Raw genomic sequence first — 12,820 nt, 5'->3', positions numbered from 1 at the left:
AACACCAATGTGAGGTTTGGTTTGTTGTGTGCCCCTTTGTGCCCCTTAACATTATAAACACCAATGTGAGGTTTGGTATGTTGTGTGTCCCTTTGTGCCCCTTAACATTATAAACACCAATGTGAGGTTTGGTATGTTGTGTGTCCCTTTGTGTCCCTTAACATTATAAACACCAATGTGAGGTTTGGTATGTTGTGTGCCCCTTTGTGTCCCTTAACATTATAAACACCAATGTGAGGTTTGGTTTGTTGTACGCCCCTACATGTGTCCCTTAACATTATAAACACCAATGTGAGGTTTGGTATGTTGTGTGCCCCTTTGTGTCCCTTAACATTATAAACACCAATGTGAGGTTTGGTATGTTGTGTGCCCCTTTGTGCCCCTTAACATTATAAACACCAATGTGAGGTTTGGTATGTTGTGTGCCCCTTTGTGCCCCTTAACATTATAAACACCAATGTGAGGTTTGGTATGTTGTACACCCCTTTGTGCCCCTTAACATTATAAACACCAATGTGAGGTTTGGTATGTTGTACGCCCCTTTGTGCCCCTTAACATTATAAACACCAATGTGAGGTTTGGTATGTTGTACGCCCCTTCGTGTCCTTAACATTATAAACACCAATGTGAGGTTTGGTTTGTTGTGTGCCCCTTTGTGTCCCTTAACATTATAAACACCAATGTGGGGTTTGGTATGTTGTACGCCCCTTTGTGCCCCTTAACATTATAAACACCAATGTGAGGTTTGGTATGTTGTACACCCCTTTGTGCCCCTTAACATTATAAACACCAATGTGAGGTTTGGTATGTTGTGTGCCCCTTTGTGCCCCTTCACATTATAAACACCAACGTGAGGTTTGGGATGTTGTGTGCCCCTTTGTGTCCCTTAACATTATAAACACCAATGTGAGGTTTGGTATGTTGTGTGCCCCTTTGTGTCCCTTAACATTATAAACACCAATGTGAGGTTTGGTATGTTGTGTGTCCCCTTTGTGTCCCTTAACATTATAAACACCAATGTGAGGTTTGGTATGTTGTGTGCCCCTTTGTGTCCCTTAACATTATAAACACCAATGTGAGGTTTGGTTTGTTGTACGCCCCTACATGTGTCCCTTAACATTATAAACACCAATGTGAGGTTTGGTATGTTGTGTGCCCCTTTGTGTCCCTTAACATTATAAACACCAATGTGAGGTTTGGTATGTTGTGTGCCCCTTTGTGCCCCTTCACATTATAAACACCAATGTGAGGTTTGGTATGTTGTGTGCCCCTTTGTGCCCCTTAACATTTTAAACACCAATGTGAGGTTTGGTATGTTGTACACCCCTTTGTGCCCCTTAACATTATAAACACCAATGTGAAGTTTGGTATGTTGTACACCCCTTTGTGCCCCTTAACATTATAAACACCAATGTGAGGTTTGGTATGTTGTACGCCCCTTCGTGTCCTTAACATTATAAACACCAATGTGAGGTTTGGTTTGTTGTGTGCCCCTTTGTGTCCCTTAACATTATAAACACCAATGTGGGGTTTGGTATGTTGTACGCCCCTTTGTGCCCCTTAACATTATAAACACCAATGTGAGGTTTGGTATGTTGTGTGCCCCTTTGTGCCCCTTAACATTATAAACACCAATGTGAGGTTTGGTATGTTGTACACCCCTTTGTGCCCCTTAACATTATAAACACCAATGTGAGGTTTGGTATGTTGTACACCCCTTTGTGCCCCTTAACATTATAAACACCAATGTGAGGTTTGGTATGTTGTACGCCCCTTCGTGTCCTTAACATTATAAACACCAATGTGAGGTTTGGTTTGTTGTGTGCCCCTTTGTGCCCCTTAACATTATAAACACCAATGTGAGGTTTGGTATGTTGTGTGTCCCTTTGTGCCCCTTAACATTATAAACACCAATGTGAGGTTTGGTATGTTGTGTGTCCCTTTGTGTCCCTTAACATTATAAACACCAATGTGAGGTTTGGTATGTTGTGTGCCCCTTTGTGTCCCTTAACATTATCAACACCAATGTGAGGTTTGGTTTGTTGTACGCCCCTACATGTGTCCCTTAACATTATAAACACCAATGTGAGGTTTGGTATGTTGTGTGCCCCTTTGTGTCCCTTAACATTATAAACACCAATGTGAGGTTTGGTATGTTGTGTGCCCCTTTGTGCCCCTTCACATTATAAACACCAATGTGAGGTTTGGTATGTTGTGTGCCCCTTTGTGCCCCTTAACATTATAAACACCAATGTGAGGTTTGGTATGTTGTACACCCCTTTGTGCCCCTTAACATTATAAACACCAATGTGAGGTTTGGTATGTTGTACACCCCTTTGTGCCCCTTAACATTATAAACACCAATGTGAGGTTTGGTATGTTGTACGCCCCTTCGTGTCCTTAACATTATAAACACCAATGTGAGGTTTGGTTTGTTGTGTGCCCCTTTGTGTCCCTTAACATTATAAACACCAATGTGGGGTTTGGTATGTTGTACGCCCCTTTGTGCCCCTTAACATTATAAACACCAATGTGAGGTTTGGTATGTTGTACACCCCTTTGTGCCCCTTAACATTATAAACACCAATGTGAGGTTTGGTATGTTGTGTGCCCCTTTGTGCCCCTTCACATTATAAACACCAACGTGAGGTTTGGGATGTTGTGTGCCCCTTTGTGTCCCTTAACATTATAAACACCAATGTGAGGTTTGGTATGTTGTGTGCCCCTTTGTGTCCCTTAACATTATAAACACCAATGTGAGGTTTGGTATGTTGTACGCCCCTACATGTGTCCCCTAACATTATAAATACCAATGTGAGGTTTGGTATGTTGTGTGCCCCGTTGTGTCCCTTAACATTACAAACACCAATGTGAGGTTTGGTATGTTGTACGCCCCTTTGTGTCCCTTAACATTATAAACACCAATGTGAGGTTTGGTATGTTGTACGCCCCCTTTGTGTCCCTTAACATTATAAACACCAATGTGAGGTTTGGTATGTTGTGTTCCCCTTTGTGTCCCTTAACATTATAAACACCAATGTGAGGTTTGGTATGTTGTGTTCCCCTTTGTGTCCCTTAACATTATAAACACCAATGTGAGGTTTGGTATGTTGTATGCCCCTTTGTGCCCCTTCGCATTATAAACACCAATGTGAGGTTTGGTATGTTGTATGCCCCCTTTGTGCCCCTTAACATTATAAACACCAATGTGAGGTTTGGTATGTTGTATGCCCCCTTTGTGCCCCTTCACATTATAAACACCAATGTGAGGTTTGGTATGTTGTATGCCCCCTTTGTGCCCCTTAACATTATAAACACCAATGTGAGGTTTGGTATGTTGTGTGCCCCTTTGTGCCCCTTAACATTATAAACACCAATGTGAGGTTTGGTATGTTGTACGCCCCTTTGTGTCCCTTAACATTATAAACACCAATGTGAGGTTTGGTATGTTGTGTGCCCCTTTGTGTCCCTTAACATTATAAACACCAATGTGAGGTTTGATATGTTGTGTGCCCCTTTGTGTCCCTTAACATTATAAACACCAATGTGAGGTTTGGTATGTTGTATGCCCCCTTTGTGTCCCTTAACATTATAAACACCAATGTGAGGTTTGATATGTTGTATGCCCCCTTTGTGTCCCTTAACATTATAAACACCAATGTGAGGTTTGATATGTTGTATGCCCCCTTTGTGTCCCTTAACATTATAAACACCAATGTGAGGTTTGTTATGTTGTGTGCCCCTTTGTGTCCCTTAACATTATAAACACCAATGTGAGGTTTGATATGTTGTGTGCCCCTTTGTGTCCCTTAACATTATAAACACCAATGTGAGGTTTGGTATGTTGTACGCCCCTTTGTGTCCCTTAACATTATAAACACCAATGTGAGGTTTGGTATGTTGTGTGCCCCTTTGTGTCCCTTAACATTATAAACACCAATGTGAGGTTTGGTATGTTGTGTGCCCCTTTGTGTCCCTTAACATTATAAACACCAATGTGAGGTTTGGTATGTTGTGTGCCCCTTTGTGTCCCTTAACATTATAAACACCAATGTGAGGTTTGGTATGTTGTATGCCCCCTTTGTGTCCCTTAACATTATAAACACCAATGTGAGGTTTGATATGTTGTATGCCCCCTTTGTGTCCCTTAACATTATCAATACCAATGTGAGGTTTGATATGTTGTATGCCCCCTTTGTGTCCCTTAACATTATAAACACCAATGTGAGGTTTGGTATGTTGTATGCCCCCTTTGTGTCCCTTAACATTATAAACACCAATGTGAGGTTTGATATGTTGTGTGCCCCTTTGTGTCCCTTAACATTATCAATACCAATGTGAGGTTTGATATGTTGTGTGCCCCTTTGTGTCCCTTAACATTATAAACACCAATGTGAGGTTTGGTATGTTGTATGCCCCCTTTGTGTCCCTTAACATTATAAACACCAATGTGAGGTTTGATATGTTGTATGCCCCCTTTGTGTCCCTTAACATTATAAACACCAATGTGAGGTTTGATATGTTGTATGCCCCCTTTGTGTCCCTTAACATTATAAACACCAATGTGAGGTTTGGTATGTTGTGTGCCCCTTCGTGTCCCTTAACATTATAAACACCAATGTGAGGTTTGGTATGTTGTGTGCCCCTTTGTGTCCCTTAACATTATAAACACCAATGTGAGGTTTGGTATGTTGTGTGCCCCTTTGTGTCCCTTAACATTATAAACACCAATGTGAGGTTTGGTATGTTGTGTGTCCCTTTGTGTCCCTTAACATTATAAACACCAATGTGAGGTTGGGTATGTTGTGTGTCCCTTTGTGTCCCTTAACATTATAAACACCAATGTGAGGTTTGGTATGTTGTGTGCCCCTTTGTGTCCCTTAACATTATAAACACCAATGTGAGGTTTGATATGTTGTGTGCCCCTTTGTGTCCCTTAACATTATAAACACCAATGTGAGGTTTGGTATGTTGTATGCCCCCTTTGTGTCCCTTAACATTATAAACACCAATGTGAGGTTTGATATGTTGTATGCCCCCTTTGTGTCCCTTAACATTATAAACACCAATGTGAGGTTTGATATGTTGTATGCCCCCTTTGTGTCCCTTAACATTATAAACACCAATGTGAGGTTTGGTATGTTGTGTGCCCCTTCGTGTCCCTTAACATTATAAACACCAATGTGAGGTTTGATATGTTGTGTGCCCCTTTGTGTCCCTTAACATTATAAACACCAATGTGAGGTTTGTTATGTTGTGTGTCCCTTTGTGTCCCTTAACATTATAAACACCAATGTGAGGTTGGGTATGTTGTGTGTCCCTTTGTGTCCCTTAACATTATAAACACCAATGTGAGGTTTGGTATGTTGTGTGCCCCTTCGTGTCCTTAACATTATAAACACCAATGTGAGGTTTGGTATGTTGTGTGCCCCTTTGTGTCCCTTAACATTATAAACACCAATGTGAGGTTTGGTATGTTGTGTGCCCCTTTGTGTCCCTTAACATTATAAACACCAATGTGAGGTTTGGTATGTTGTGTTCCCCTTTGTGTCCCTTAACATTATAAACACCAATGTGAGGTTTGGTATGTTGTGTTCCCCTTTGTGTCCCTTAACATTATAAACACCAATGTGAGGTTTGGTATGTTGTGTGCCCTTTTGTGTCCCTTAACATTATAAACACCAATGTGAGGTTTGGTATGTTGTGTGCCCCTTTGTGTCCCTTAACATTATAAACACCAATGTGAGGTTTGGTATGTTGTATGCCCCTTCACATTATAAACACCAATGTGAGGTTTGGTATGTTGTGTGCCCCTTTGTGTCCCTTCACATTATAAACACCAATGTGAGGTTTGGTATGTTGTATGCCCCTTCACATTATAAACACCAATGTGAGGTTTGGTATGTTGTGTGCCCCTTTGTGTCCCTTAACATTATAAACACCAATGTGAGGTTTGGTATGTTGTGTGCCCCTTTGTGTCCCTTCACATTATAAACACCAATGTGAGGTTTGGTATGTTGTATGCCCCTTCACATTATCAATACCAATGTGAGGTTTGGTATGTTGTGTGCCCCTTTGTGTCCCTTAACATTATAAACACCAATGTGAGGTTTGGTATGTTGTATGCCCCTTCACATTATAAACACCAATGTGAGGTTTGGTATGTTGTGTGCCCCTTTGTGTCCCTTAACATTATAAACACCAATGTGAGGTTTGGTATGTTGTATGCCCCTTCACATTATAAACACCAATGTGAGGTTTGGTATGTTGTGTGCCCCTTTGTGTCCCTTAACATTATAAACACCAATGTGAGGTTTGGTATGTTGTGTGTCCCTTTGTGTCCCTTAACATTATAAACACCAATGTGAGGTTTGGTATGTTGTACGCCCCTTTGTGTCCCTTAACATTATAAACACCATGTGAGGTTTAGTATGTCGTACGCCCCTTTGTGTCCCTTAACATTATAAACACCAATGTGAGGTTTGGTATGTTGTGTGCCCCTTTGTGCCCCTTAACATTATAAACACCAATGTGAGGTTTGGTATGTTGTGTGCCCCTTTGTGTCCATTAACATTATAAACACCAATGTGAGGTTTGGTATGACTTGTACGCCCCTTTGTGCCTCTTAACATTATAAACACCAATGTGAGGTTTGGTATGGTAAGGTGATTAGTATTACAGAATGAATAATACAGGGCCTAAGTTTTTGTACTGATGAATTCTGACAGTATCTCTGTTGATTGGAGATTGATAATTGTCAAAAAGATCTGAAAATGTCCCTTCTTAGTGGGTATTCTGTACTGAATTAAAAATCCCAAAAACCATTTTACAAATTACCTCAGTTCATGCATTGATATATATATATACATCTGAACAGCTCAAAGAGTTGAAAATTACCTTGTTACATGTAGCATGTCGTTTTTCATCACCATATTATATATACAAACTAAAAAAATGGGAGAAAAATGTTTATAAATGCATTAGTATAGATATTTAAATTACCGTTATATTTTGACAGTTTAAGATGGGGCGTCTAGAGGAGCTGTGTGTCCAATACCTGGAGGCAAGCATTGGCCACAAGAATGTACTTGTAGCTCTTCAGAATGCTGCTAAGCTGAGTTTGGATTTCCTCAAGGTACAGTTATAATAGGAAAAACTAGCATACTGAGTACTGCTTAGACTGGCCCCCTGTCTCTAGAATATTAAAATTATAAATAAAATTGAGCTTTATGATTTTGATCCCTAGGATATGTCTGATTCTAGGTTTCAAACTAGGGGCAGATAATCTGGTATTAGAATTTAGCTTGGCAATTCTTAACAAAAAACTTAGGGTCTGGGGGCCAGTCTAAGTACTGCTCAGCATTACATGGCTCTTTAAATCAGAAAATCAATAATTTCAAACGGCTATAACTATGTTAAAAGTGGAAATAAAAAACTGAGGTTTGATCTGTAACAAATTATTATATTTACTTATGGGCATGGTAAAATAAACAAAACTTGAAAAAAAACATCTTAGGTGTGAGAAACAAATGACAGGAAAGTATAACTAGGCATTAGGAATTGATAGTAATAAAGACAAGAATGCATTTATAATTTATCAGTTTTGAAATATTTTGTATTCATCCTTTGCATATATTGTATATGGTGGTACATTTGTAGAATACATATACATCAATTTTACAGCAACATATAATAGTTTTCATCATAGAACATAAAACAGTGTCAAATGATACAGTATTAATGTAATCCAAGAAGTAGTAGGTTTTTAGTTAAAATATATACCGTACTGAGAAGTTATGATATAGTAGACAATTGTTGGTTTTTTTGTATAAGCTGACGATACTACATTAGTATGTTATAGAATAAAGATTTTTTTATATGAATAGTGAATAAACAAACAAGAGAAAAATCAGCAATACTACAATACACTTTCAAGAATGATTATTATAGAAGATTGATATTGTGGAGATTTATCTCCCTTTGACTATATTTACACTATATTTTCTGCATATAATTTTTAAAATCCTTCACATGGAGCTATCCATCGATATATTTGTGACATGTAGATGTCAAGTAATTAGTAAGAAAGGATTTGATTTTATTTTTTAGTTACAACATTTTGTAATACAACATTCAGTCTCGCATTCTGTCATAGGACTACACTGTAAATATTTTGTATATACACAAGTACATTGTATATGGTTTCTATTTTAAATGGACCATTTATTTTCAAAATAATTGTATTCCATATTGTTTTTGTTTATTACTTCTTCTATTTTTAAATAAATGTCCAATTCGTTTTTAAAGCCATTTATATTAGGGAGACAATTTCGAAGTCTTTGTTTATAAATATGAAACTTTGCTAATCAAAGTAGAGTGATGAGATATTTTAGCTCTTGTTCCTTAGGTTACTTATCTAATATTACATCAACAGTTTGTAGTTGTATATTTCTAGTTGTCTTATTGTACAGCCATAACTATTCTGAATCCCCAAAACAAGTGTATAATTGTTTCTATATACAGCATATATGATTTTAAGTTGCTCTGTTTATTAGCTTGGATGATAGTACATGATATTTGTGTTATATTTGAGGCTGGAAAAATGCAGTGATTTGTGAGACACTAGGGCCAGGTAATGTTTGATATGATTATTTTCCAGGAATACTGCCTCAGGTTCATCGTCAAGGAGAGTAACTGTAACATGATCGTAATGAGTAAAGAGTTTGAGGATATAGACAAACCCCTGATGGTGGAAATCATCCGCCGTAAACTCTCCCAGCAGACCTATGGCCGCATGATGCCTGACCCACAACCAGAACATGTCTGTGGTGAGTTATGTCTGAATCAAAGCACTTAAGTTACTAGATGGTATGTGTAGCTGATAACAGAATCGTTTGAATGATTACTAAGTCTTGGGTACATTAGGTGGCAATGCCAATACCAGTGAAATGTATTCCATATAATTTCATACTGTGACATCACTCTGACACTATCCTTTTGAGTTCTAATTTGTTAAGTTGAATTAATACCAGTCAAGTCTCTACTGTCAGACAGAAGCTTTAATTTTTTTTAAATCCCTTCAATCTCCAATACAAAATTTTGGTTTCAGACTAGATATTTACAAGTATAAGTAATATATTATCAAAATAATTCTATCATTAAAACAAAGTTGAACACAGTACCTGTAGTAATAGAATGTTTTGAGTGATGAAAGTTATTGAATTCAAATAACAAACCAAACATCTCTGGTTTTGAACCCTCAACAGGTATATGTAAGATTGAGATGTAAAGATGAATTATCAATACCAGCATATGCTAAGAAGATTAATGTGTATTTGGTGAGTTGTGGTATTCCTAAATCATATACACGATTAGAAACTGAGGGAAGCAACCTGATTTCCCAGTAATTACAGATAAAGAGTTTCCAGAAGCTGACCCTGATACTACAATGTTAACTGTGTGTCCTGACACCTGATACTACAATATTAACTGTGTGTCCTGACACCTGATACTACAATATTAACTGTGTGTCCTGACACCTGATACTACAATATTAACTGTGTGTCCTGACACCTGATACTACAATGTTAACTGTGTGTCTGACACCTGATACTACAATATTAACTGTGTGTCCTGACACCTGATACTACAATGTTAACTGTGTGTCCTGACACCTGATACTACAATATTAACTGTGTGTCCTGACACCTGATACTACAATGTTAACTGTGTGTCTGACACCTGATACTACAATATTAACTGTGTGTCCTGACACCTGATACTACAATATTAACTGTTTGATACTACAATATTAACTGTGTGTCCTGACACCTGATACTACAATATTAACTGTGTGTCCTGACACCTGATACTACAATATTAACTGTGTGTCCTGACACCTGATACTACAATATTAACTGTGTGTCTGACACCTGATACTACAATATTAACTGTGTGTCCTGACACCTGATACTACAATATTAACTGTGTGTCCTGACACCTGATACTACAATATTAACTGTGTGTCCTGACACCTGATACTACAATATTAACTGTGTGTCCTGACACCTGATACTACAATATTAACTGTGTGTCCTGACACCTGATACTACAATGTTAACTGTGTGTCCTGACACCTGATACTACAATATTAACTGTGTGTCCTGACACCTGATACTACAATGTTAACTGTGTGTCCTGACACCTGATACTACAATATTAACTGTGTGTCCTGACACCTGATACTACAATGTTAACTGTGTGTCCTGACACCTGATACTACAATATTAACTGTGTGTCCTGACACCTGATACTACAATATTAACTGTGTGTCCTGACACCTGATACTACAATATTAACTGTGTGTCCTGACACCTGATACTACAATGTTAACTGTGTGTCCTGACACCTGATACTACAATATTAACTGTGTGTCTGACACCTGATACTACAATATTAACTGTGTCTGACACCTGATACTACAATTTTAACTGTGTGTCTGACACCTGATACTACAATATTAACTGTGTGTCCTGACACCTGATACTACAATATTAACTGTGTGTCTGACACCTGATACTACAATGTTTACAGTGTGTCTGACACTTGATACTACAATGTTAACTTGTGTCCTGACAGATCACTCCCTGGAAAAGGACCTAGAAATGTTCCTGAAGGGGAGCGGAGAGGAGTTCTGTGACATCACCCTACAACTAGACGGTACACCAATCAGAGCCCACAAGGCCATCCTAGCGGCCAGGTGTAGCTACTTTGAGTCACTGTTCAGGTGGAAACCCAACGATGATACAATCACGGTAAGAGGAAATTCTTCACATCAGTTCTATAAGATCTGTCTTAAAGTTTTCTGCCTTCCTATTTCATTGTACCAACTGTCTAATATTGTTTGTGCTCTATATTGTATAATTATAAAATCATTCAGATTTTTAGTATGCCGTCGTAACAACACTCATTCATTACACTTTTTTTTTGGGGTTTTCTATCCTTGTATCATCTATTATAAGTCAATATAGTAATAATATCATATCTTATGAATGTTACATTTATGCAATATAATGCTGAAAATATTTCTAAAAGTTCTAGCTACCTAAAAGGAACTCTTTTCCAATATTGCTATATATAGTACATGTTGTATACGGTTTATAAGATAATAATCGTCCAGGCTTCTACAACAGAGAAACTGTGGGGCTCATTACATGTACCTTTAGAGTGAAAGTAGATTGAACACCGCTTTGTTCTGCATTTCATCAATGAAAACTTTATGATCTGTCTTACAAATTGTGTCTATTCCAGATAGCTATTGGGGAGATGGTACCATCCCGCCAGGCGTTCAACAGCTTGCTGCGATATATATACTACGGAGACGTGATCATGCCTCCTGAGGATTCACTCTATCTATTCCCAGCTCCCTACTTCTATGGATTCTCCAATAACCGACTACAGGTATGATGTTTGGTTCTGTGTCAGTTCTATTGCTTCAGAAATCCAAGATTAGTGTATCTGTTATAGACATTTATCCAAATGTAGCACCATATATAGACAGGATAATTATATAAGTGTGGTATATGAAATGCATATTATTTGCCAACCCTTCCTCTTGGGAAGAAATACTTCCAAAGGATTTGGACTCTAGATTTAACTCTAAATGATTAGTAAAACTTTTCTGTAAATAATTTTAAAATATACAGTCAGTCCAATAGAACAAAATGCTGAAAGCATTGTTTTAATGTATAAATGAACTTTTCTTTATTATAATAACCGTTTTTGTTTGAAAATTTGAACATGTACAATATATATCCGCCATGGAAAGTATAGGGTGATTGATGTTCTATTCTATGGTGAAGAATTCTGGTCAGAACTCACGTGTTTTACGAATTTTGATGTGCTTATTGTAGATGATAACAGGTCATTCTATATTTACGTTGTTAATAAGGCTGCTATATATGTGTTGATATCTGAAAACGTAACCATTCATGTTGAAAGCAACTGTAAAGATTTGTTTTCCTTTTTACAGGCTTTCTGTAAACACAACCTTGAGAAAAATGTTACAGTTCAAAATGTTGTACAGGTATGTCATGTAAATTCCTTCTAGGATCTTAAATGTAGCCAAGATGTACATGTAGTTGAATTTTTTTTTTAAGTGATTTTGCAAATTTGATATTTGTTTTTTAATGCATCACTATGTACACACCTATAATGTATACAGGGTGCACCTATGGAGTGGAGGTTAATTTGGGGACTTTCAGAAAAAATACTGAAATTAAATGATTTTTTGCTTAAAACTTACTATACTGACAATGTTGGACAAGTGAGATATATAATTATGTGTAGTAATTCTTGTCGTGAAACAACAGCATTACAGGAAGTTGAAGTTTGTATGGTTGTATTTCCTACAGAACTGTACAGTTTGTATAACATATTATGTAATAAATTGATAGAAGTTTTCAATCATCTTTCTTGCATTTGTATAAATCCTGTTCTATTTTTTTTCTCAATTTAAAATTGAATATTTCAGATTCTGGAGGCAGCAGACAAGATCCAGGCTCTAGACATGAAGAAGCATGCTTTGAATCTGATAGTGCATCACTTTACCAAGGTAATCAAATATTCATCATCACTAATAACACTTATTTATCATAGTAATATGTCTGTAATCAGAGTCTGTTAACATAGCAACACTGTCTGTAACCATAGTAACATGTCTGTAACCATAGTAACATGTCGTTTTCTTTTCCATTTCACTATACAAATGTAGGTCTTCGCCATCATAACATATCTCTTCTGCACATAGTAGCATGTCTGG

At 37.5% G+C, this 12,820-nt stretch overlaps 1 protein-coding gene across 1 annotated transcript in view; it reads left to right on the top strand.

Annotated features, from left to right (window-relative positions):
* Positions 1 to 12,820, top strand: part of LOC117332831 (leucine-zipper-like transcriptional regulator 1) — a 28,647-nt gene that overhangs the window by 12,933 nt on the left and 2,894 nt on the right. The window contains exons 14-19 of the mRNA XM_033891881.1: positions 7,019 to 7,135; positions 8,660 to 8,828; positions 10,639 to 10,814; positions 11,311 to 11,460; positions 12,032 to 12,085; positions 12,533 to 12,613. Coding sequence (XP_033747772.1) covers positions 7,019 to 7,135; positions 8,660 to 8,828; positions 10,639 to 10,814; positions 11,311 to 11,460; positions 12,032 to 12,085; positions 12,533 to 12,613 — 747 coding nt within the window. The remainder of the gene's footprint in view (positions 1 to 7,018; positions 7,136 to 8,659; positions 8,829 to 10,638; positions 10,815 to 11,310; positions 11,461 to 12,031; positions 12,086 to 12,532; positions 12,614 to 12,820) is intronic.

The sequence above is a fragment of the Pecten maximus genome, chromosome 8, assembly GCF_902652985.1.
Source record: "Pecten maximus chromosome 8, xPecMax1.1, whole genome shotgun sequence".
Taxonomy (NCBI): domain Eukaryota; kingdom Metazoa; phylum Mollusca; class Bivalvia; order Pectinida; family Pectinidae; genus Pecten; species Pecten maximus.
Note: the sequence above shows the minus strand (reverse complement) of the source record. Positions and strands in the feature narration are given on the sequence as shown.